Raw genomic sequence first — 26,205 nt, 5'->3', positions numbered from 1 at the left:
TAGGATTAAGATTTGGTTGAGGGTTATGCTTGACCATGCATGTAATTATGCATAATTTACTGTTATTATATGGTAAGTACATGTAACATATGTAACAAGGACACTGTAAAATAAAGTGTTACCAAAAATTCTTATGCAATTCTTTATGCCATGTACTGACAGGTCAGAGGGCATGATTCATTAAATTTGAAATAAATGCATTATTAAATGTGTTTTTTTTTTGTGTGTGTGTGTGTGTGTGTTTTTTTTTTTTTTTTGCATTTTGACAATAGCACTAAATTTAAGTTGACAGTAATTCTGGAGTCTGGGTTGTTGTGCTTCTACCAAGTTTCCCAGTCGCAACTTCAACTTGAGGAGGTGTTCAACTTAAAAGTTTCTTCTGGGAACTAGCAATTATCCACTTCTGAGGACAAATGGAACGCACCATAAATAACTATTGTAGGAGTTATTGTATTAGAAGCATGATGTGTATCACAGTTTTAGATGTTGTTACGGTTATGTTAGGGATTAACTTTTTGTCAAAAATGTGGCATTAGGGTGTGTGAGATATCATTGGTTCAGATAACATATTTCAAGTTTTTGTTGATTAAACCAATCTCCTTCATTGTATTAACAATTTTTTTTAAATTTTTTTTAGTGAACTTAAATTAAGGCAACCAGGTTACTTACTTTTTTAAGTTAAACCAACAATATTTTTTTTACAGTGTATATCAGATAAGCAAACCATGTTAGAGGAAAAGTAGCCTTTCCTATGTAAAAATTCCTGCAATCCAAGAATAGCTCTTCAACTCTGAAGGAAGGGAGAGTCTCTGTGAGCTGACGGTGAGAAAAAGTAACGCACTACTTCCAAAAATGTAATGTTCCCCAATGTGTCACGTCAGTCTCATTGTGTGGCACTTATCTCACTTCCCATCTATCAGGAGTCAATGTGGTGGCAGTAAAAATTGCACAAATAAGGTCTTTCCATTCAGGGTGCTGATAATTAACATAAATGTGTGAGGGGAATAATTGCATCCATCGCTGATGTGCCATCACTTTTTTAACGTCTATTGTGTGTGGCACACCGCGCAACTTCATGTGAGACGTAACTGAAATAGCACCGTTCCATTTAAACTGGGAAGCATCAGTTGCTGAAGTAATTAATGAGTGATGATCTATTAATGAAAAAACGTGTGATTAGTATTACCTTTGCCGAATTAATTCTTCAGAAGTTAATTAATCGAGTTCAGAGGAATGAGGACAGGGGACTGAGTTTAGAGTGCTATAACACGTTTCCTCGACAGGAAAAAAGAAAAAGAAGAATGTGGAATTATGCAAGTCTTGCGAGGTGCTTTTTTTTATCGTTTTCTAATAAAACACCCTATGTTGTTCGGCATTGCAAGCATTATTGTCACCACATTATAAAATACATTTACAGTGTGTGGTTTTTTTGTTTTTGTTATACGTTTTCGGTCATACAATGACTTTTGTACCATCTTTTTTTGGTCCATACATTAACATCTTTTTTTGTGTTCTACAGGAGAAAGAAAGTCATAATGGTTTGGAGCAACATGACAGTGAGTAAATGACAATTTTCATTTTTAATTGTGAAGACCAGTTTGCATGACTCTATTGTGCGATTGAAACATACCCCATGAGGCTGTAACAATAGTAAATTCCCTACTTGAAGATTATCCTGTTTAGCAAACAACAGAAAGAGTGATCTTTTTTTTTCTCTGCCGGGTTAAGTAGCTTAGATATCCTCAGTGATTTGTCATGCCGACAGAAAATTTAATTTCAACAAAATCATCAGAGCATCGTTTCTATAATCCTCGAAAAAGAATAAGCTTTGTGAAATTGGAATACACAGACAGACCATGACTGATGCCGAAATTCCACACAGATATTATCCTCAGCGTTAAGTCTTGAGTCTTACTGCTGCGCTGTACAAGAGCAAGACAGATCTATTATCTATAATGAAATCTATTACCATAAGTGCAAAGATATGATGTATGATGCCAAAGGGTCATTCATACCAGTGTTGACGAGTAACTAAAGCAATAATCCTACTAATTTAAAGCTGATGTAAGCAATTACACACTTCACCTTTAAATGCCTTTTTAGTAGTATTACAGAGTTTTATAGTGTATATTTGATAATATTACATTATAATATTGATGTCAACACTCTGTTCTGTGATTAAATATTGCTTTTTTTTAGAACAATTATATAATCTGATTTATCTAAATGATACACTACCATTCAAAAGTTTGGGGTCAGTAATACATTCATACTTTTATTCAATAAGGATGCATTCAATTAATCAAAAGTGACTGTAAAGACATTTATAATGGGAAAAATGGGAAAAATTCTGCTTTGTCATCACAGAAATAAATTACATTTTAAAATATATTAAATTTGAAAACAGTTATTTTAGGTTGTAACAATATTTCACAATATTACTTTTTTATTATTAAATAAGTGCAGCTTTAGTAAGGATAAGAGACTTCTCTCAAAGACAGTTAAAATGTCGTACCGACCCCAAAATGTAAAATTAAAAACACTATAAATATCCATATGGTAATTATTTATTTGCATGCGTTCACACCATGTTGTAATTACTGCAACTATTCTGAACTGTGATAAGCCTTCACGTGCTTGCAGAACATGGAATTCCAACGTGTAAACTTGTAATTTTCTGAGAGGTACAACTTGTACCACATGGCCGATGTATCACCTGACCACTACAGATTTTGGGTGTGTTCTCACTTGTAGTTCGGTTGTCTTTGTTCTTTTGGCCCGCACCAAAAAATGAACATTATACATTTAGTCCTGCTTCGCTTAGCATGCCGTGCAAAATGCGCTCACTGTATGTGCGTGTATATGATGGAGCTGAGAACTCGTGAAGAGCTTATGAGTAAAGTAGTCAAAACAGCAGTGGGAATCCCTCCATCACACACACACAAACGAAGATCTGCTGCGAGTAGACACGGTTCTGATGCCTGTACCGAACTGTGATGGGCAACATCACGACGACTATGATGAGAAAGAACAGTTATGCTTGACCATTCTGTCCTTTTTAGGGTCGCATCTTCTGACATCAGGGCCTGTTTTTGGTTTGTTTACGTGTCTTTGGTCCATGTTGCGTTCATATTTCAGTCGAACCGCACCAGAGTTCGTTTGAAAGAATCTTTTCAGGGTTCTCGGTCCGCTTTTTTGGTGCCCACCAGGGTTTAGATGGCAGCGTTCACACTTAATCAAATACACCGCACTAACAGAGCAGTCGCACCAGAGTTTGTTTTAATCGAACCAAACCTGCCAAGTGTGAACAGGTGTGTTCAAGCGGCGCTGTGCAGACCGATCACTGTATGACATCAAAACGCAAGAGCCATTCCAGCTCTGTATTGCTCCATTGCTCCATGTTTTTTCGCTTGCTCTCAATTATAAATAATGTAAAGCAGTCCTGCACTCATCTCTATCTTCAGTGAATATAGTGTGATACTGCCCAGCCCTAGGCCTCACAGTAGACTTTCACACTTTGAAACCGTCCTATCAGGCCCAGTGATCCCGAACCCTGTGGTTTTATGTCAATAAAGATTTTAAGTTCCACTACGACCTCTTACAGTGTCTGATCTCTTTATTTCTAGATTCACAAGAACCCGGCCACCAAGCCCTCTCACCACCTTCATACACCACAGATTAATCACCATTCAACATGAGTGTGTTCTTCGCTCGGTGCTTGCCCTTGTCCTTTTGTCACTGCCGTGAACCTGCACGCTGTGTTTTTAATCAAAGACCACTGTGCCAGACCCAGCACGTCCCCTCCCACCGAGCCCAGAGGATGCAGCGGAACAGTAGGGAGGCAGTAACGGATGAGCGTTAAGCCGGGGCCGGAGATATTTAAGAGGAGCTAATTGTGAGAAGTACTGGAGCACGTGGAGAGAGACCGTACGATGTGGTGTGAGCGATGCCCCGCACCCGCGGTCGGCTGGATGGCGGTGCTTCATCACTGCTTCCAGAACAGGTAATTAAGGAGCCACCTGCCGAGCTGCACCAGAGAGACCTGCTCTACCGGAGAGCTCCGCACTGGGCCCCGCGGCACGCACCTCCAATCAAAGTATATCACTCATTTTGTAAAAGTCCACCTCTGCCTTTCTCTCTCTCTCTCTCCTCCCTCTGTCCCAAACACTACTTTATTTATTATGGCTAAATGTCATCTCGAGAGAGGCATGAGGATGTGAGGGACAAGGCAGGATTACTCTGTCATCTGGCTTTGAATTCCATGCCATCTTCACTCGTGTCATAAAGCTAGTTCACCCTTCAAATGATAGTTGTCATCTTTGTTGTTCGATGACTTTCTTATTTAGGAGAATGTCAGGACTGCTCTATTCCATACAAAGAATATTGTGAATATATTGTGAATATATTATTCATCGAAAATCTTGCTTAACAGCCATGGTTCACTTTCATTGTTTGTAAAAGAGCAGCATGAATGTTCTACTATAAATGACTCATTTTCTTTTCCACACAATGACCAAAAGTCATAGGCTTCACAAGACACAAAGTTGATGAAAGAAGATTCATTTTTGGGTATTTTTTAATTAGTGTAGATTACATTAGCTTATCTTTTAGTTCTTATAGTAATTATATGTATATAATTTTCATAATATAATTTTTTTTTTTGTTGTTGTCATTTTCAAAAGTGATTGTTTTTAATGTGGTTTTATTTATTTGAAATTGACATTTTAACTAAATGAAAATGAGCAATGTGTCCTTGGCAACATGCTGAATTTTTATTTTATTTTTCTATTGGTTCAGTTCCGTTAATGTTTAATTTATTTCAAGTAACTACATATATTAACTACAATAACCCTAAGACAGGCAAAAAATACCTTGCTTTACTGTAATATAATGAAATTGGAAGCAATTTTTAAAACATTAAAGCTCTCTCTCTCTCTCCATATATATATATATAATATAGTTTTTTATTTTTATATATATATCAAAATAAATGATAAATAAAATATCATGTACACACACACACTGTCATTTTGCAATTAAAGGTGCAGTAAGTGATTTCTGAGAAACGCTGTTGATATTTGAAATCACCAAAAACACACGCCCCTACCCAAAAGGATCACACCCCTATCTTGATATCCGCCCTCAAATTCACTATGACGCTATGCAACACTGGCACCCCCCTCCCCCCTCCCTTACTGCTGACTGGCTAAAAGTGTGTTTTGGTGCTCGGTCCAATTCACTTTCAACAGCGTTTCTTTTAGAAATAGCTTACTGCACCTTTAAAGAATTTGGAGTTTAGTCAATCCAGAAAGTTGTACTAACCCACAGCCAAAATGCTTCATAGACTGAATCTTTGAAGATTTTCTTTTTTTAAGTACAAACCATGAAGTATACATACCCATCATATTCTTCCATGCTGCAGTCTTTCAGAATGGACAGAGCCTGGCCCTTTCGCTTAGTGACTGCGGAAAAGAAAGAGTTAATGTTTTTTTGTTTTGTTTTTAAAGGAAAGCACTCCAAACTGCCTTTAGTACCCTTTTCCAGGCATTGGCAAATGGCTTGAGCCGAACATATGGTACTGGCTGTAAAGCAGAATTTATACTTGCATGCTGTTTGCATTTTTAATCAAGATTATGAGTTGTGGTACAAAGAGGCAACTGCTCTTGTATTCAGCTTGCCCAAGCTGCGCAAAACAAGATTTTTCCCAGCATTTAATGTGTGGTTTGCTATTTACAGTACTGTGATGTAACAAGGTAAACAAAAGGTAATGAGTCAGAAAAAAAGAGGGTTAGATGTGGTCAGCAGAGTTACAGGCTTGATCCAGTATAATTGTCGATTCAGGTTTGGCGTAGTGTGGCAGAAACCCCTGTCCTGTGTGGCACGCAAAAATGCCACTGAATGTGGGGGAAGAGGGGTGGCACGCCGCAGATGGCATTGTGCACGCCCGTGCCCCACTTAGCATTTTCTGGGGCACCTCCGCCACAGAGCGGGTCCCAGCTGTGACCACCCATCAAAGGGCTCACCGTGGCTGATGTGACACTTGCAGATGGATGTTTATTTTTTTGTTGTTGTTGTTTGAGAATGTGTTTTATGATGCACACAGAGATGCAAGTGTGTCTGCTCATTATGACATGCCTGGCTATCCCTGGTACCAGCTCAACTACAGATGATCATCATTTTAAGGTTTTTTTTTTTTTTTTTTTTTTTTGAAACATTATAATGTGTCTTTATGTGTTTGGGGTTGGTAGGATTTTTTTATATTTTTGAAAGAAATCTCTTATGCTCACCAGGGCTTTATTTATTTGATCAAAAAACAATAATATTTTGAAATAATATTACAATTTAAAATAACTGCTTTCTATTTTAATGTATTTTAAAATGTAATTTATTCCTGTGATGCATAACTGAATTTCCAGCATCATTCCTCCAGTCTTCAGTGGCACATGATCCTTCAGAAATCATTATAATATGCTGATTTGCTGCTCAAGAAACATTTCCTATTATTAATCAATCAATGTTGTACACAGTTGTGCTGCTTAATATACTATAGAGAAAAATATATGATACATTTTAATAGGATTCTTTGAATAGAAAGTTCAAAAGAACAACATTTATTTGAAATAGTTTTTGTTTAGTAACAATGAAACATTTGATCAATTGAATGTCCTTGCCAAATAAAAAAATTCATTAATTTTCATTTATCCATTCATTCATTTAATTTATTATTATTATTAATAGTAGTAGTATCATCATCACCATGTTTGGGGTTAATGATCTTGTAAATAAAAAATATTAATCAGAGTCTAACAAAATCATAGTCAAATGATGTTTTAAATAAATATTGTCACTGATATAATTTAATAAACAGAAGTACATAATTATTCCAGGCATAGCCATATAGACTCTGTGATGAGTTCAATTCTTAGTGCTGACCTGTAGGGGGAGCACTTGCAAATCAAAGTGTAATTAAAGGATCATGTGGCCCTGACCTTGTCAAACAAAACCACAACCCAGGCATATTTTTCATATCTCACAAACTGATTGAAAATTCTGGCCTGAACTGTGCGATATCATTCATTTTAGTTCAAAATTAACCTTTTAAAAAGGTTAAAAACAGTGTATCTAAAACAGTGCTCAATCTACAGAGCACCAGTCTTAGTCTAAGCACATTAAATGCTAAATTAGACTCTTAAATGACCATGTAAATGCCAAAAATGACATTTCCACATACAAGCGTTGGTTATCGGTAAATAGCTGTGAATTAAACATAGTAATTGCCTTTCTTGAACATGACATTGCACGACTGCTGCCCGAGCTAATTCGATCATATATATTCTCAAAGCTCTGCGTTCCGAGCGGCAGAACGAGATATTTAATTTCTATTAGGTAAAATGTTGTTTAATGGCTCCACCTCGAGCTCTCAGCCTCTGCCCTCGGGAGCAAATCATCAGGAAACGGATTCTATTACTGTTCAAATGGCTTTTGGAATCAGGTACCCACATTCATTAGAGCACAGATTGTGGAGTCTCCTTTTTAAAAGCAGGGGGCGCCTGGTGCGTGTTCGGGTGTGTGTGTGTGTGTAGTAGTCCGTGGTTGTATAGTACATATAGTACGGGGTCCTGTGTGTGTGGGAGGAGGTGGGTAAAGGGGAGGAGAGGGGGGAGTCCCGCACTGTGTTAGAACAGATGGGTGCAGTCCCTCCCCCTGGGTCAGGTTACTGACGGAGGATACACTTCTCCTGTCATTATGAGTGTGAGATGCATTTAGAACAATCCACAGCAGTGTTGTACAGCTGCTACTTCCAGTATGAGCACACACACATACACAACCTCAAGCACACAAACACACTGCTGACGAATGGATATCGAGAGATTTAGGATTCAAAGAAAAGGAGAGCTTGGTTGTGAACAGCATGTACAAATATTTGTGCGTAAGCATCACATTTGTATGCATTTGGTATACATTTTATTAGTTCTTGCATTATCTGGCAATGTTTTTGGAGTTGCTCACCATGCACTACTGGTACATCAACACAGCAACATATAAAAGAGCAAAATAACTAAATCCAAAGAGAAAACTATTCACGAGTTACATAATCAGATTATTTTACTAGTTACTTGAAAAACTAACACATTTTTAATTTACAACAAAATATCTGAGTTACTTTTTCAAATAAGTAACGCAAGTTTGTTTTCCCATTTACTGACTGACACCACTCCTGTCCCCATGTTAAGAGAAATCAGGAGTAAGGTGAAGATGCGTTGTGTGCGCTGTGTAAACATGATGCTTATTGTAGCTCTAAATGCGAGCAGGCATTTACTCAACTCGCTCAAAAACAGATTCAGGATTCCTCAAAATTAACATAAACAGTGAAATGAAACCTCAGGATATTACGCAAACCTCCAATATTTAAATATGTGAAATAGCACAAATGTACTTTATGTACTTAATCTCACTTTGTTAACCAATGTCTTTGCTGCTGACCTTTCGAAGATCCAATTCAGCCATACTAATAAGCAAAAATTACTTTAGATAAACATATTTGTGTTTAATTTTTTTTTGTTTTTATTGCTGAAATGAGAGTGTTGAACATTTCCTGCGTCCTATTTTTCTGCAATCCAGAATGGCAGCACAGCTGAAAGGTTTGTTTCAGCCTGAGGCTTATTCATTTCACATTTGGTGTGAAAGGGCCTTTACATTTACCAAAAATAGAACTTTTAGTTTTTTTGTTATTAAAAAAACAAACAACCAAGCAAGCCCAGCCGCCCAGGTGAGAAAAAGTCATGCAAAAAAGTAACAACGCATTACTTTCCATAAAAAGTAACTAATGCAATTAGTTACTTTTTTACTTTTGGTGAATTAATATTGTAAGAATTACTTTTAAAATGAACTTTCCCCAACACTGGTGGCGGTTTAGTCTAAATTTGTATGATATGACTTGTACAGAAACGTATAATTTTTAGAAAAAAGTAAGCATGAAGGTCCACCCCTAAGTGAGGAATAAGCAGATTGTACAAAAACGTACGAATAAGATTGTATGAATTAATACAAATTAAGGAACATTCACACCGTAAAATAGTAAAAAATTGCCATGAGAGTGTGTGGATTAACATGTTTGCTCATGCAAAGCTCGATACCATGATGTTAGGGTGCTGTAGGTTACTGCATTGATATATGGTTGGAAAGGTTCTTATGAATCTATGTAACCACAAGGTGAAAATCCAAATCTAAACACGTTTTTGTCCAATTTTCTAATTAATATATCTAAAATTCCTTGAAGCAAGATACATTTACTTAAAAGCAACATATTAAAAAACTCTTTTCAGAGCATGTGTTTTATTGATTTTCCCCCACTTATTTTAGGTATAAACAAAAAAGAAAAATCTGCCAGTGCAGTAAGACAAAATGCATTTAAATTCAAGATAAGATAAATTTATGAAAACAAGTTTTTTATATCATATAGTGCTGCTTCTCAAGTAAATGAAAGTTTTGTTTTATATTTTTAGATATATTAATTAGAAAATTGGACAAAAATGTGTTTAGATTTGGATTTTCACCTTGCAACCACATAGATTCATAAGAACCTTTCCAACCATATATCAGTGCAGTAACCTTGTGCAGTAAAAATTATATTAGTCAAATGTAAAAAAAAAATTCTCCTCTAGATGTTGATTTTTAGTGTAATGCATGAGAATTGGCAATTAAAATGGTAAACAACACTAATTTTGCTTTTAAGTGTGTATTCAAATGATGCATTAACATAGGGACCTTGACATTCCTCACCCTAAAATATTGATTTCCTATGATCCACTGCCAATGCCTAATGGCGTAAAGCACCAGCTTGTTAGCATATAGGGAATTGTTGAGCACTGAGTGATGAATCCTATGAGCGAACAGACCCTGAGGGCAGACGCTAATGCACTTCGACCTCGAGTGAGGCCTGAGGGGGCGGGGGATCACCTGTGCGTGGAGATTTTAAGATGAACCTGAGAGGAAAAGCCACCTACGTAACCGTTTGCTATCCCATACAGTGCAGATGTGTGAGACTCACCGGTGACATCGGCTTGTATGTCAGCGAGCTTGAAGAGCGGGGCCACTTTGTCCAGGTAGATCTGGTACGCCTCTTTCTTGTGGCTGATGGGGTTCACAAAGACTTTGAGAGATTTAGGACGGTTCTTGAAACCTGCAGAGCAAAATAAAACAAAAGAAACAAAGAGCGGGAAGATTCATCAAACCCCTTGTGTCATGAATCCCATGGGCATTCATTTAAGTGCTTGAAACTCATCCAGTTTAGAGAAGTGCACATCTGCTAATGTGAGCCAAAGCCCCTGTCCTTCATAATAATGATTTCTTGCCGTGAGTTCAGCTTTTGTCTGTCACCCTTGCTGCAGAATGGCTCTCACACAGCGTGAGATCAGTCTTCAAAAATTGAAAAGGTCAGATCAGTGTCTGTTGTTTACAGTGTCTGAATATCTGCCAAGAATGAGGAGAAAGCTTGAATAAATACACCATGTAGGCTCTCTGATGCTGATTTGTTGCTTAAGAAACATTGTCTTATTATTATCAATGTTGAAAATAGTTATACTGCTTTATATTTTTGGGTAAACTGTGATACTTTTTTTCAGGATTCTCTGATGAATAGAAAATTCAAAAGAACAGCATTTATTTGAAATTGAAGTTCGTAAGCTTATGTCTTTCCCTTTACTTTTGATCAGTTTAATGGATCCTTACTGAATATAAGTAATATTTTTTTTATTTTTTTTTTATCATACTGACCCCAAACTAGCGTATATATTTGAAGTATTGTGGTATCGTGGAATCTCTCCTCCCCATCACTCTTTCTGACTGTCTCTATATGTCCTTCTTTGCAGTATTGAGTAACAGTGGATCATAATTAGCAGGAATTAGGGAGCTGCTTTCTCTTCTGGACTTCCTGGAGTGCCTGAGATCGATGGAAGCTGAGGTGAAGCTCAACACTCTCTCTCCTTGCTCCACCATCTCCCTCATTACTCTAATCCGGCCCCTGAAGCTCTCGACCCTCGACCTGCTAACGAGCCGCTACCCTCGGCTTGCCCTCCGCCGTACCCCCTGCTGACATCACAGTGCAAGAGTTCCAGGGGGTGCCCAAGGTCACAGTTCAAATAGACACAAAACGTGCGCGCGAGTAGATGCAGGATGTGAGGTGGGGAGGCTGGGGGGATTTGGGATCTTGAAAGAAGATTGCGAGACTCGCTCAGCGTGGGGATGCTGATCCAATCTCCCACTATGTGGCTCTTGGGGGCCACAGTGCCGGGACGCTGGGGTCCTTGCGGGGAGCAGGTGCGGGGGGGGGGGGCGGCACCAACACTGCTGTTATAGCTGTGAATGGGGCTCAGGAGGCTCAGCAACACTCATCCTCACCGAGGGGGCTTCAGGCCCACCGCACGACACATGAAAGCAACGTTGTGAGGCTACGCTCATCTATTGCATCAGATTTACGTTAGTGTGCACATTTGCGTCACTGCTTCATGAAGCTCAAAATACCCACAAAAAAAAAAGGTGCAAGAGTATCTCCTTTTGGTTTCTTCTTTGCCCAAAATACCCTAGCACTGTTCCAAAACCATGTGTTCTACCAATATAGACAGCATTATATCAAAGTTGCGAGACAATAGCTGTGTTAAAAGGTAGGTAGCTTTCTATGATGCAAAATTTGTACCTCATATAATATATACTAGAGACTCTAGTATTAAAAAAAGAAAGAAAAATGTTCACCATAGATGCATATACAGTAGTCCACATTTGAAGTGGTCCATCAAAGTTGTCCTATAAGACAAGAATGGGTATTGTTCAAAATTCATGTATAACTTTGATGAAAGGTTTTGATCCACTTCATTGACTACTGTTCATCCAATTTATTAGAGTTTATCATAATTTTATTATCATTTGTTTGTTTTAGAGTATTACATTGTTAGTTCAGCAACACGCTAATGCCAAAAAGTGTTCCAAATAGGTTACTTATGAGGTTGTCTTCAAGTTAGGATCCTGTCTTAGAAGGTAGCTGCCTATGTAGTAGACAGAGAGACAGCTCTCATTAAATCATTACCCTGAAATGGGAAACGATGTTTCTGTTGTTTAAATGATCATATCTGAGCTGTTGTTCAGGATAAATCTAAACACCACAGAGGGGAGACTGAGGACGTAGCCTGCTGCTTGCATGCACGATACCGTGTTACTATGGCACATAATCCCATGTTTGTGTGAGCGATGCACAGTGGCTCCCAGGAGCTCACTGAAAGACAATCCAGACGAAGGGGCCACACTCAGGTTTCACCTCCATGAGCCAGCCCTGTTTGTGTTCCCGCAAAAGGCCACTGTGATTAGCAGACTTCAGAGAACCTGCGTTCACACGTTAATTCTAACCTTTTGGGGATAGCAGACGACTCATCTAAATATTGTGTTCTATGTCGTTAATCACATGTTTTAAGGTAAAGCTGTAAGCCATTTATTCATATTTTTTGCTTAAATGGGTGAATTTCACAAAACCTGTTTAGAACATATCTGTGTCATATTTGACTAACAAAAAATAATGCATAATAATCCATTTAAGGTAAAATATTTATTATTACAGTACAGTAATAGTAAGTACCATATATTTATATATACTTTATTGAACAGTATATGTTCATAGTGAACAAATCTAAACAAATCTGATATATATAAAATGCATTTGTGCAGTTCAGATTTGTTCAATATGACCTGGATGAAATATGACCCTGGATGTTTTTGTGACATTCACCCACATGCCCTTCATGTAAACAGGTTGGTTCTGTTTGCCCTCTCAATAGCTTTGAAGTGACGTCCACATTTCAGACACATGTACCTGCCACCTGTGGACATTCCATGAGGTCAGCACTTACTACAGCGATGCAGCCGTCCTGTGACTCATAGGCTTAGGCTGTTTTACCCCTGAGGGCTATCAAGACCGGCTAATGTCACCCAACACAGCGGCTACATCTGTCTCTGTCCAGCCCCCATCTCAGGGCACAGAGGGTGCTGATGGGAAAGGTAAGGAGCATCTGAATGGTGTGGCTAAGGGTCTCCCTGCGGAGAAGATGATTCGGCACAGGGGAACACTTTTCCCATAATCAGGGGTAAATTACCTGAGAGCGGGGTCAGGTTACACATTGATTTCAGAGACAAACAAAGCCCCAGGACAGCCCGTAAACACCCGCTCACTGCGCTAATGAGAGGACTGACCATGCAGTACAGTCATTGTTTGATTGCAAAGCATCAATGCTTCATGCTACAGTGCAGCGTTATTTTGTGATTGTGAAGTCATTCTGTTCTCAGGGTTATGCGCCCGTCTTTCAATTCCAATTAAATTCTTGAATCTGAATTAAGGTTACAGAATTGTAATTCAGTTTTAAATGTAAGGAGATTAATTAAAATCAGTTGAAATCCAAAGATATTCATAACTGTGATTTTGACCAAAAAAAAGCAAAGTTCATCAAGATAAACTTTGAATATTAGATTGACAAATTCTTTTAAAAGTTTTGAAAAAAGAAGTTTAGAAATGTCTTTTATAGATAGATAGATCTGATTAGAAAAGTTATGGTAACCCAAGTCAGAATGGGATCTGAAAGATCTAAGAGAAGTTACATTGGAGAAATTTTGGTTTCGGGTAAAGGATTTTGAAAAAAAAAAATTGTTTTGTACAATAACTTGTGTGTTGACTTGGCCAAGCCCCTTGAAAAAGACAAATAGAGGAAAAGAGAGTCAACGTGCATAACACAGCCATCAAACTGCACTTAAGTAACCCATAGACTGCTCCACTCGCTGAGCCCACAATACCCAAACGGGCTTTCTGGGGTGCACAGAATATTTGCTAATCCTCAAGAACAGATGTCTTATTTTTGCCCTGAAATCCCTGGCTGGCGAGGGGAGTGAGCCCTCCAACAGATAAGCCTAGATTGGGGCCTTGCAGTGGGAAAGGTCAGGATCGGAGAGGAGCTGGATCCGGCAGGCCCGAGGGGAGGTAAGCGATCTGGGGGCCATACAGGAGATGGAGCGGGTGAGAGAAAAAGAGCGTCACTGTCCTGTGTCACTTTCCTACCGGCCGTGAGATCTCCATACGGGGGACGAGTGCTTCGACATTTCCTTAGATCCTCTGCCAAGAGCGGAGCATCTGGCATGGTGTCAGGGACTGGCATTAGCGCGCATTAGCAGTGGGGGAGACCCAGCCCTCTCCAGATTTGTCCCCTCCAGCAGGGGCATCACCAGGCAGGAGCTGCTCCAACCGCTAGACGAGGTGGGGAACTGCGGTGGAGGTTTGGGCTTCAAATCAATACACTTGCTTTCATTGGAGCAATTAATTCACACAGGCCCCATATAATGAGAAAAACCGCGTAGAGGCTCGGAGAATAAAATTAAGTGTGTAATGCATCCTATTAATTATTCCATGTTAAAATGTGGAACGCACATGCATATTGTTCAATTAGAGCCATTGTAGTTCTCGGTGTGGACAATAACACCTTTCCTAATATTAGCTAGGCAGGGGGAAAAACAGCACCATGTGTTAGGTGCCTCCATTATGTCTGCGTACATGTCTATCTATCCGGGGGCGGGTGTGACAGACAGAGAAATGGGGAAGATCCGATGGGAATACGCATAAAGAATCCACAAGCAGCACTTGGTGAAAGTGATACTGCAGTCGTACCTACAGCAGAGTCCACAGGAGCATCTGTCCTTTCACGGTGCCGTTTAGGGGAGGGAATCTTTAGGCACCACAAGATTTGATTTGCTTTTGAAACTTTCAGAAAAAATGAGCAAAAATATTACCTTTAGGGTTACAACAGCTTGTCACTGGAGTAGCACTCTTAATGGGACATTAAATGGGACACCCCTAAAAGGTTCTTGTAGTACTTTAAGGGTACATGTTACTACTCTAAGAATATACACCTTTAGGTACTGTCCAAGTGATAGGCTGTTGTACTTCTAAAGGTATCATTTGTCACATTTTTCTGTGCATGAAAGTAAGCAGATAACAGTTTATGAGCAACCTTAAATGTTATTTAACTAGTCTTTAATTATTAACATTTTACAAGTGAAAAAAATCACCAATACGACATAGTACTTATTAGGGATGGGACGGTATGAAAATTTCATATCACGATAATAGTGACCAAAATTATCGTGATTATCAATATTATCACGGTTTTGTTAAAACGAGATGAAAGTGTTCAAAAATAACTGATGCTCACACTGAAGTTTTATATTTGTAAAAACAACAAATAAAACAAGCAGCTCTATGCACTTTTTTAAGCAAGATTATATTCTTTGGCATTTCCTTCCTTAAAATGACCGTCGTCAATAACAACGCATTATAACACAGCGCACACATAATATTTTTGTGATCATCTTGTTTGGACGATTGTTTTGTACGCTGTACAAAATTAATTTATAAACGGGTAAGATTTAAAACATTAATCTGCCTTCCGCCATTCCTTCTCGAATAAAAAAACAACAACATTGCGCGCTGCGCCTGCGTCAGCCTGTTGCTGGCTGGACATGATTTACAGTGAGTTATTAAAATCGCGATAATCAAACACGGTTTAAATGATCATTCAATTTTAAACGATAATACTAAACGTCAGTACATTTTATCGTGGTTTATAGTGAAACCGGTAATCGTCCCATCCCTAGTACTTATATTCAAGATGCAATGTATGAAACCATGTTTTAATATCGTCTACACCGTCTACATACATGTTTTATGTTGTTTTAGGGATTTTTAAATATTAAGTGTAAAATAAGACAAAAGTACTCATTGAGGAGTACAACATTGTCAATCAGCATTTTGTTTATGCCTCTACTGGTACCAAATGGAATTGCAGTCTCTTTGAGCTTCCAGATTATGCCTCAAATAACAGTAGTTTTGAGCTTGAAATCAACTTGTCTGAACAATGGAAGGGGAAGTATTAGAACTTTTCTATTTGGTGATGCTTGTGTCCTAAATATTATAAACTTAAGTTTTAATATAAATTTTAAATTGTGATTTTATGAAGTTTTGTTGCTAATTAGAAATAGAGTGTTTTCTCTCACAGAAGGAAGAAAATCATACAAGTTTGGAATGAAATGAGTAAATGTGAGTAAATGATGACAGAATTGTCATTTTTATTTCTTTAACTCGTTCACTGTAGACGTGACCTACAATGCTCATCCGTACAATTATATTTTTTATTTATTTTATTTTATGTGAAACAGTATCTAAGTACCCTACTATAACAGGCATATACACAGAGTTTGGGCTAGCCAGAAAACATCCCAGCTAAAGTAAGAGCACTCCAGTCAATAAGATACACAGACTGATCCGTTTCCAAGGAGCCAAGGGGAAAGAGTCACCATGGATACGCAGGTTGACTTAATGGAAAACCTGTTAATGTGTAACATTATCCACTCGGCTATCGAGCTATTGTACATCAACTCATGTAAATGCCGTGCAAGCTCAGCCAAAGGCCCAGCTTCCTTCAAATGTCGAACGCATTCTTAAAATCGCGTTCCGAGGGAGATTTTGCTTTCCCTATTATCTTGTTAAACAACTCAAAGCAATTTCATGCACGGCGCACAATAGCAACTGTTGTGCTTTATGCCAAATGCACATATGAATTCAGATGGGTCACAAAAGCCTTTGGAGGAATGAGATGGACCCGGTGCTTGACCCTTGAGTTCTCTCCTCTCTCTGTTTGTCTTTTCTCCTCCCTTTAGGTCTACAACAATAAAGTCCAGCTTGACGCAGGAGTGTGACCACATGCTTTGACAAGAGCACCAAGAGCACATTATGTGTCCGGAGTGGAGCGCCGAGGGCTTCCCGGGCTCTGATTGACCTGCCTAGACTAATCTTTCAAAAGAGGGTTTAAGGACACAAGGAGTCTATTCCAGTTCAACTCGACGACTACATTGGACCCAAGTAGACTGTAGTACAGGTGCTACTATTGTTGCCGGTCGTATCCCCGCACGTTTGGTCTGTGGCCTGGCCCGACCGCTCGCTCTCTGACCACAGGGTTTAATCTGTCAGCTGGGCGGCCGCACCTCATGTGTCAGCGCACATCACATGGCTTGTCAGAAAAACACGCCGATGCTGCGTATGGCATTCAGAGCTCACCTTGAATAAAATCACATCGGGGGATTGAGGGTCTGGGGGCTTTTTTACCGAACCGTTCACCCTTTGTGCTGAGTGTCAGCTGGGACACACCCTCCATTGTGCCGCCTCCCTGGGAAACACCAGGCCGGGATCCGCTGGGCTGCTGTAACAGGTGAGCACCCCTGTAATCCAGCGTGCCCGCTCTCATCCCCCGAGCCAATGATTCGGCAGCGCAGCCAATAAAATAACAGAGATAATCCACCTATGGAAAACATGCGTCTGTGTGCGTGTGAGAGCATGTGCATGCGATGCAGGGGGGGTGGGGAGGACATTTCCACAAGCACCAAACTGCCACGCTTTATTAACAACTGTAAGAGTTAAGGAAGGTTTAAATATAGCAGGTGATCATGAATAGTGACGTGGAAGCTCATGTAGCACATGACAGCTGTGCTGCTGTTTATCATAACTTACATGGAGAAGGTCATGAAGGGCCCTAATCAATGATCCTTTATAACTATAGGAGAGAGAATGTACTGAAATAAGGACAAACTGATTCATCAAACACTGTAAAAACAAACACTATAGTTACACTGTAAAACTAATGATCTCATTATTTTAGAAAAACTCACCTAATCATTGTGATTTCTCTAGCTCTGGAGCTAACATATTTTTACATTTTATTTCTTTCCTTTTCATTCATATCAGATTTACTGTTGAATCAGAAGAGTATACTAGCATTACATTTACTATTTCTGCCTATGCTATTGTTGATATGCTATTTGGAAAGACATACTATGCTAATATGCTATTCAGAGTAGTGTAGCACACTTTTTCTGTCATATCCACCAGCAGCCATATCACCCTGTAGCCCAAGACTGGTTGCCCACTGAAGCTAAGCAGGGTTGAGCCTGGTCAGTACCTGGATGGGAGACCTCCTGGGAAAACCAGGTAGCTGCTGGACGAGGTGTTAGTGAGGCCAGCAGGGGGTGCTCACCCTGTGATCTGTGTGGATCCTAACGCCCCAGTATAGTGATGGGGGCACTATACTGTAACAACCACAATCCTTCGGATGAGACGTTAAACCGAGATCCTGACTCTCTGTGGTCATTAAAAATCCCATGGCGCCCTTGTAAAGAGTAGGGGTGTAACCCCGGTGTCCTGGCCAAATTCAACCCATTGGCCCTTACCAATCATGGCCTCCTAATAATCCCCAATTCCATTGAATTGGCTCTATCACTCTCTCTCCACCTATAGCTAGTGTGCGGTGAGCTCACTGGTGCCGTTTAACTGTGGCTGCCGTCGCATCATCCAAGTGGATGCTGCACACTGGTGGTGGTTGAGGAGAGATCCCCTGATATGATTTTAAAGCGCTTTGGGTGTACAGTAGTACATATGAAAAGCGCTATATAAATGCCTCATTCATTCATATCTTTAAATGGCAGAAATAGTAAAAGTAGAACGTTATTGTGATCTGTTTGTCTGACCAACAGCAATCTGTTTTGTTGTTGTTGTTGTTTTTTAAACTACTTTTAAACTACATCATCGCCAAAACAGCTTTAAACGTTGCATTCAGTTAACCTTCCTCAGGCTATAAAAATATTTTGTTATAATGCAAGTTTTAATACTTTTGTCATTCTGCGTTGGTTATGCTAGTATTGCTGAAATTACATCAGGTGCATTAATTCTTCAGTAAAAACCTGTTTATTATTTGATCTACACTGCAAAGAAAACCTAATCCTGATCCAATCTTCAAGTTGAAAAATACAAAAATCCTTAAATTTACTTCCTAAGCACCATTGCTTCAATTATTAAGACTAGTTTTCAGAGAATGCAATTTGGATGAAGTGTTTTCAAGCTGATTTTAAGATATACATGGTAAATGTATCTTGTTTTAAGGTTTTATATATACATATTTAAGACGTTTTAGATATTTTTACTGAAATGTAATCCCTTTTAGAAGTAATTTTTTGTATTGTGTAAAGTGTGGCTACTTTTTTTAGGTGTATGAATGCATGCATTGCTAAAAAATAAATAAAAATAAAAATCCTTTCAGAGGAAAATGACCACATTTACCAGCATTACAAGGTCATTAAGCTGGAAGACATGATGAAACTTTACACAGACAAGGTCTGTAATTTCATGTCAAAACATATAATGTTTAACTCTTCTGGCTATACTTCTGAAACAGTGTATATTAATGGTTTTGGAATGTCTCGATGTACTTCCATTGTAAGACACCACAATGAATCTCGTCTTTGTGTATTCATTTTTCTCCTCACAGCACTAAATAAGCATGTCCTCTCTCCTCCAGGCTCCCTCAAGGCATATTCTTTAATTATGTTAATTAATTCATGTTCTGCCCAAAGTACACGCAGTCCTCACTCACAATTACCCGCAAAAAGCCAGCATTTCAATCTTTAAAGGGCTACAGCTCAGAAACTCTTTCGTGTGAAGAAGTTATACAGCCAAAAGATTCACTGAGGTGGGGGAAGGGCTTGATAGTATAAAGTTGTGAGGCCTGGACAATCCCCTCCCTAATTCCCAGTGAGTAATGCACCTCCTGAGCACTACTGTTACATCACCTCTTATTCAGTGCTGTAACTGAAATTCCAGGGATTAGCTGGTGTTAATACAGCATTATGACTAGGCCCTCATCGGACAAAAACACTTTCCAGAGATTTCCTCCACACCATTATCAAGTCCTAAACTCCTATCCCATATCCAATCTAGTTTTAAATATAGTGTACTGTTTTCAGTATTTATGTGGGGCACACATCGGGCAAATAAGGATTTCTGAAATTGAACTTTTAGCCTAATTGTGAGGCGAGATTATTTCAGCGATAATGTGCAGTGCTGCATTCTCTGCAGACTGGGATTAACAGAGATTACACATGCACATTTTCACAAAGGCAGCGTCTGAATGCTCAACGCTCATTTAGCTGACAAAGGAAGTTTATAGTATTGCTTATGAAAGAAGAAATCATTTTGTTGGTCCTCGGGAGAGTCTTAGACATCCCCCACTATTAAATCTCCTCCTTGCGTCCCTCCCCTAGGTTTGCGGGAACCGGAGAATGAAGAGTTCTGACGCATTTGGAAGGACACCTGTCTCCCGTGCAGCACAGCGATCGCTAGGCAGGCCGCTGGCCTGTCTTGGCAGTGAACGCTAGTGAGAGAAGCACAGATAATTACAAACTCCAGGGAGGCCATAGGACCAACCTGTTCCTCCAGTCTGATCCAGCAGGTCCTTGCGGCCAACACCACCCTTTTTCAAGACCCCCTCCGACCCCCCTACCATCAGGCACACCACATAATGATATGGTCATCACACAAAGGAGACGGTGCCCCTCGGCTCTCTCAACAAGCGTACCTTATAATCCAGTCCGTGGAGTTTTTATTCATGACTTTATTTTGTGCATGCAGCCAGGATGTTGCTGACACAGCTAAAACATCATATGTGTAGAACTGATGCATACTTGAGAAATCATTTAATTATTTTTTGTTAACAACTGTTTATTGAGTTTTCTTTTTGAGAAATCATTTAATTATGATACAAAGGCTCTGTTCCAAAACCTAGTGATCTACCTTGCTCTCTTCTTAGGCTGCATTCTGATTGAAATAGAATGATCTGCATAGGCAGCCCAATGAGTTACACAAATAGACTAACAACAGAGTTTTATTCCTGTGATGCAAAGCTGAATTTTCAGCATCATTACTTCAGTCTTCAGTGTCACATGATCCTTCAGATATCATTCTGATATGCTGATTTGGTGCTCAAGACACATTTATTATTATCAATGTTGAAAACATTAGGTTTATTTTAAATATTAAAAGTAATATTTTAGGTAACGCTTTATTTTAAGGTCACGTTACTACATGTACTTTACTAGTAATTTAAATTATACATAATTGCAAGAAACTAACACTAAACCAAACTCTACCCGTAACTATAGTAAGCATAGATATCATATATAAAGGCTAGATGTCTCGTGCGCACTGCTGGCCAATGGAGGTCGACGTCCGCACGTGGCGGCCATCTTGCGACAGTGTACTCGCTCACTACTTCAATGGTGCATGTACTTTTAAATAACCATAACTTGCTCATTTTTCTACCGATTTTCAAACGGTTTGGTTTGTTATAAACGTCAGAGATGTAGTTATGACACTGAATACATACACTGCATACATATGAAAAATTATAACATACATTTTCAAGCATTCGGAATTATAGCCACGTTAATAACGTTTGTAAGAAACCAAACCGTTTGTAAATCCGTCAAGATTTCAGCGAGATAAGAGGATTTGTGTGCGTGCTGATCATTCACCTTAATGCACAGAGCACTGTCACAAGATGGCCGAACGATGATGCCGGAAGTGACTGCGCCATAAGACATCTAGCGTTTATATATGATATCTATGGTGGTAAGTACATGAAGTTAATATTACTCAGTACTTATTTGAGTAAGTACAATGTAACTATGTCACCTTAAAATAACCATATTTTATTAATATATTCATATTTTGTGAACATTTTCAGGATTCTTTGATGAATAGAAAGTCCAAAAGAACAGCATTTATTTAAAAAAAAATTCTTTCTAACAAAAAAATATCTTACTGACCCCAAACTTTGGGTGTGTACACAGCACACAAAATATTGTGGGTAAAATGGTTCTTGTAAGTATTTGTGTAAAAAAGGCCCAGACTTACTAGTGAATTATTTGTATTTTTGTTATTTAGAGGTGAATTGTGTGTTTAACTCAATTTTGTTGTATTAGTAAACTTTCTAGCTTATTACATTGGTAAACTTTCTAGGCTATTATATTGGTAAACTTTTAAGTCTATTGAACAGGTAGATTTTCTAGTCTACTGTATTAGTCCACTTTCTAGTTTGTTCCATTATTGACTCCTTGTATAAAAGGAGGATCCAACATGTTCCACCGGATTGCTGCGAGACTGGAGCGAGGAACCGCTGATGGGATACTTCATAGCTCTGTTTAATTAGTTTGTTTTAATCTTCATAGGACTCTAAGATCTGAGCCAGTAAGACTACACTGTTTAATATAGGAGTACTTTTGAAAACGATTCTTAGTTTGAGACATCACTGTTCAAACCAGACAAAGCTCCAAGCTCTTCAACCCATCTGAACCAGAATAGAAAAGGTTTCTTCTTCAGAAGTTTTTACAATTTCTTATACAATCTTATACGGTGCCATAATTATGCCACCTACATCTTGAAGAGCGCACTTAAAATGCTACACTCACTAAGTTCAGGAACAGAGTAATTGTGTCCAATTCATTACCGAGTTGAGCAGTCTTTATTCAATAAATGTCAGCAAACACAATAAAATATAAAATGAAGCAAATGTTGACCAGGTTAATGTTTGCATGTCATAAATGTACGTCATAAAATTCAGTGAGGCTCCAAGATAAAATAATTCTAAAATGCCTAATGCTTGATATGTGATATTTTTTCAGTGTCTGGTGGATGTTCAACTGTTCTGATGTGTGAACGTACCGCTGAGGATCTCTTTAAGGCTTTTGAACCAAGTCTCACAGTGGTCCGCGCTCAGGTTGTTGAAATGGATGGCATGGTCCTTGAGTTTGAGCCCTTTCTTCTTGCACTGAAAGAGTGTGATGCCCAGCAGAGTTCCACCCGTCTGCTGCCCGACGGAGCGTCTCCGCTTTACCTTCACAGCAAACACATCCTTTAGCTCCACATACTCCTCCTGCTTCTTCACATCACGGTCAGCTAAAGCAAACACACAAAAGACATTGATGTCATGTTATACATTTTTTCACCTCCTCCTGTAATGTGTTTTATTATTTTTTTTTCATTTCGTTTTTTTTATCATATCATTTGACCCCTCAGCAGTAATAAAATGTCTTGTTTAATTGAAAGACTGTAAAGGCCAGTGTGAATTGAGGTTCATTACTTTTCTTTTGTAGTTCCAAACCTACAGAGCCCTACAAAAACTTTTGCGTTCCTTTGCGCATATTTTCTTAGGGAAAAGCAAACATTTGGGTGATTTGAAGATTTGACTTTTTATTTTTCTTCCCATCTCGTTTTTTTTTTCTTCCAACCACCATTGTCCCTTTAGGGGCTCCATACAAACCTGTATAAATTTATAGATTTACCTGTATAAAACCATTCAAAACTGTTTTTGCCCATAGTATAAAAGTCAATGGGGTCCAAAACAATATCAGGACCCTTTGACATTCATTGTATGGATAAAAATATGTTTAAATTTTCTTCTTTTGTGTTTTACAGATGAAGGAATTGCATACGAATTTGGAACAACGTAATGACGATTAAATGTGAATTAAAAATTTTTAACTATCCCTTCTATGAAAACTAAAACAACGAAATGAAGTTTTAATGGGTGAGAATTCAGACTTTTAACAGCGTTGCACTTGATACCCCAGCGTTACGATGGGCTGTGAGTTTCCTGTTCTCTCCTGACCCCCCGCTGTAAATGATTACCCACAGGCAAACTCCAATTAAACCGCACTGAAATCTGTCGCCGAGCCTTAAGATGGACCGAGTTCTGTAGCTGCCTCTCTAAATGACAGTCTCTCTCCTCGTGTGAAAGCTTTTCTTCATTAGGAGCACCCCGAGCCGCACCTCCACGTTTCAGAACATTAACTACCCTCTCACATTACTGCGCAAGACACCAGCCGCCATCTGTTCCTACTCAGGCTTCTGCTAGAACCTCTCTATACCTCCACCACTCTATTTATTTAACACCGGAGCTTCGTTTCATTGTGGTCACTCTACAAAACCCTGAGTCAATTGAATTAGTGGGAATAGGAGATAATCTCTCCCGGCAGAGCTTTCCTTGAGCCAGGGCAAATGACAAAGTGGCCCGTGTTAACGGCTGTGTAGAGGAACCTGCCTCCGAGAGAGCGAGGGAGGGTCCTGAAGGGTGTGGAGGGAGAGCGGGACGAGGCCGAAAAGGGGGGGCTTCTCCTCTGCTACATTACAGTAAGCCGGTGCCCTGTCTGAATCAATCTTGGCACATCTGCCTGATGCTGACCGTAAACAGGATTAAAGAAGGACTTATCTGCTTGATGCTAATTGTGTTGCAGTTTTTGCACATGTCCACCCTTTTTAATAAAGAGACTCCAAATGCTGCTGTTCAACTGCCCTTTTCAGGCCGCGGTTGTCAGCATGTGCACAGCGCTAGTCAGGTTGGTCTGGGCTCTGATGTTCTACGGCTTTGGCAATAGGACCCAATTAGTCCCCCCAATTAAGAGAAGGAAAATTGAGTTTAAATGAGCTGCCCGCTAAGTAGAAGCAATGAGATGTAGATTGAGATATACTCCTGGTAAAGCATGAGACTGACTAGCGTTTCCTGCTGATCTGCTCTAAAACAGGCCACACAATAGGAACTTTACTTTTTGCTAATACTGTGCTCTCTCTATTTTTGGGAGACCATAAATTCTTGCTTACACAAACTTTTTTTTCTTATCTCTATTGTATTTTAGCCACTTTACAGCTCCACACTTGCTAATCTATTTTTAAGGGAATAATGATGCAACTTTAACAACTGCATTAAAATTGGCAGCAAAATTAATCTCTTGACGTGGCTTTGCTGATGCAATTAGGAAGCTAAGGCAAGTATTAGAAAGCTGATGAAAGTTAAAATTATGCTAGAAAGAAAAAAATAATTAATAAAAAAACTACCAAGGTCATTTGCTCATGAGTCATGACTGATTGTTCCAGTTTCTTTTTGCGATGAGAACAGGAAGCGTCATAAAGTTAAGGAATAAAAGCCACTGTTTTATTCCAATTTTTTGTTTTTTTTTAAATGTGGTCATATTCCAATTATGTATGCATCATGAGGAGGTGTTTACTCGATTGCCATAATCCAAATAAGACTACATTCTAGTTACAAGATTGCTGAACAAGACATCTGGGATATGCCTGTATTAATAGGAATGTTGAGTCGCATAAACACCCTGTACTGTAATATGCAAGTAATAATGGTTGGTATGTGATACATATACATATACATATACATGTATACATACAGTTGTATATAGCTGTATTTTTCACGAAAATAAACAGAAATCAGACATGCATATGCAATGTACTTCTGCTTATTTAGCACTCTTGTCTGGTTTTGGATGTCACTGGCTGAAAATATGTATCACAGTTTCCACAAAAATATTAAGCAGCACCTATTTTCATCAATGATAATAATAAGAAATGTGCCTATAAAGTTCTAAAAAGTTCTCCTCTTATGTTCCAGGGAAAAAAGTAAATACCAATTTTGAACAACATGAATGTGAGTAAATGGTGACAGAATTTTAACTTTTGGGTGAACTATCCCTTTAATTGGAAAATGTGGTCTCCATGTAAATGTGATTAGTGCATCACCTGTGGCATACACTCATACTAACAAGTTCATACACTAGCCTATATAACCAAAATGATTGCATTTTGCAGCAGTTACACACCTTTAAGATGCATAGACAGAATATGTAGATTTCTTGTAAAAGCCGTCACACCTCTTTTGTGCGATCTAAAAGGGATTTGAGAGTAATCCATGCAAAAAAACGCAAAGCTGGGGTTAGAGAAGGGGGTTGAAGAAGATTTTTTTGCCGCTGGTGCCTCTGCTGCAGGGCACACAAGTTCACAAATAAGAAGGGCCATATGTTCAGGGTCATTGGTCTAAAGGGGCTGCAAAGGGCCAAATCAATATGACACGTCTGGTAACACGCGAGGTCATATAACGCGGAGCCCTCCTGAAGACTGACTATGGATATGTCGTCTCCGGAGAGCTCATCTCTCTTATTGACAATTACATGCGTCTCTGTGTGTAGACACCACTCACAGCCAGCGATGACACACACAAGCGCACATGCTATCATCACTGGCTGCCGATTCATGTTTTCTGGATTACATCAAATCAGGCTTGATCAAATTAAATTCAGTACAGTTGAGTCGGGCGTGTTGTTGCAGTTGCTAAATTTTTCCCTAAAAAATGTGTGTGTATATATACAGACCCTTTCCAAAAAATTTGAATATCATGGAAAAGTTGATTTATTTCCATAATTCCATTCAAAACGTTAAACTTCCATAGATTA

The 26,205-nt window shown here is 38.9% G+C and overlaps 1 protein-coding gene across 1 annotated transcript in view; it reads right to left on the bottom strand.

Moving 5' to 3' along the window:
* Positions 1-26,205, bottom strand: part of cerkl (CERK like autophagy regulator) — a 60,069-nt gene that overhangs the window by 23,910 nt on the left and 9,954 nt on the right. Inside the window, exons 2-4 of the mRNA XM_084421985.1 lie at positions 22,631-22,864; positions 10,052-10,183; positions 5,399-5,462 (exon numbers count right to left, since the gene is read on the bottom strand). Coding sequence (XP_084278111.1) covers positions 5,399-5,462; positions 10,052-10,183; positions 22,631-22,864 — 430 coding nt within the window. The remainder of the gene's footprint in view (positions 1-5,398; positions 5,463-10,051; positions 10,184-22,630; positions 22,865-26,205) is intronic.

The sequence above is a fragment of the Rutilus rutilus genome, assembly GCF_951802725.1.
Source record: "Rutilus rutilus genome assembly, chromosome: 10".
Lineage (NCBI taxonomy): Eukaryota > Metazoa > Chordata > Actinopteri > Cypriniformes > Leuciscidae > Rutilus > Rutilus rutilus.
Note: the sequence above shows the minus strand (reverse complement) of the source record. Positions and strands in the feature narration are given on the sequence as shown.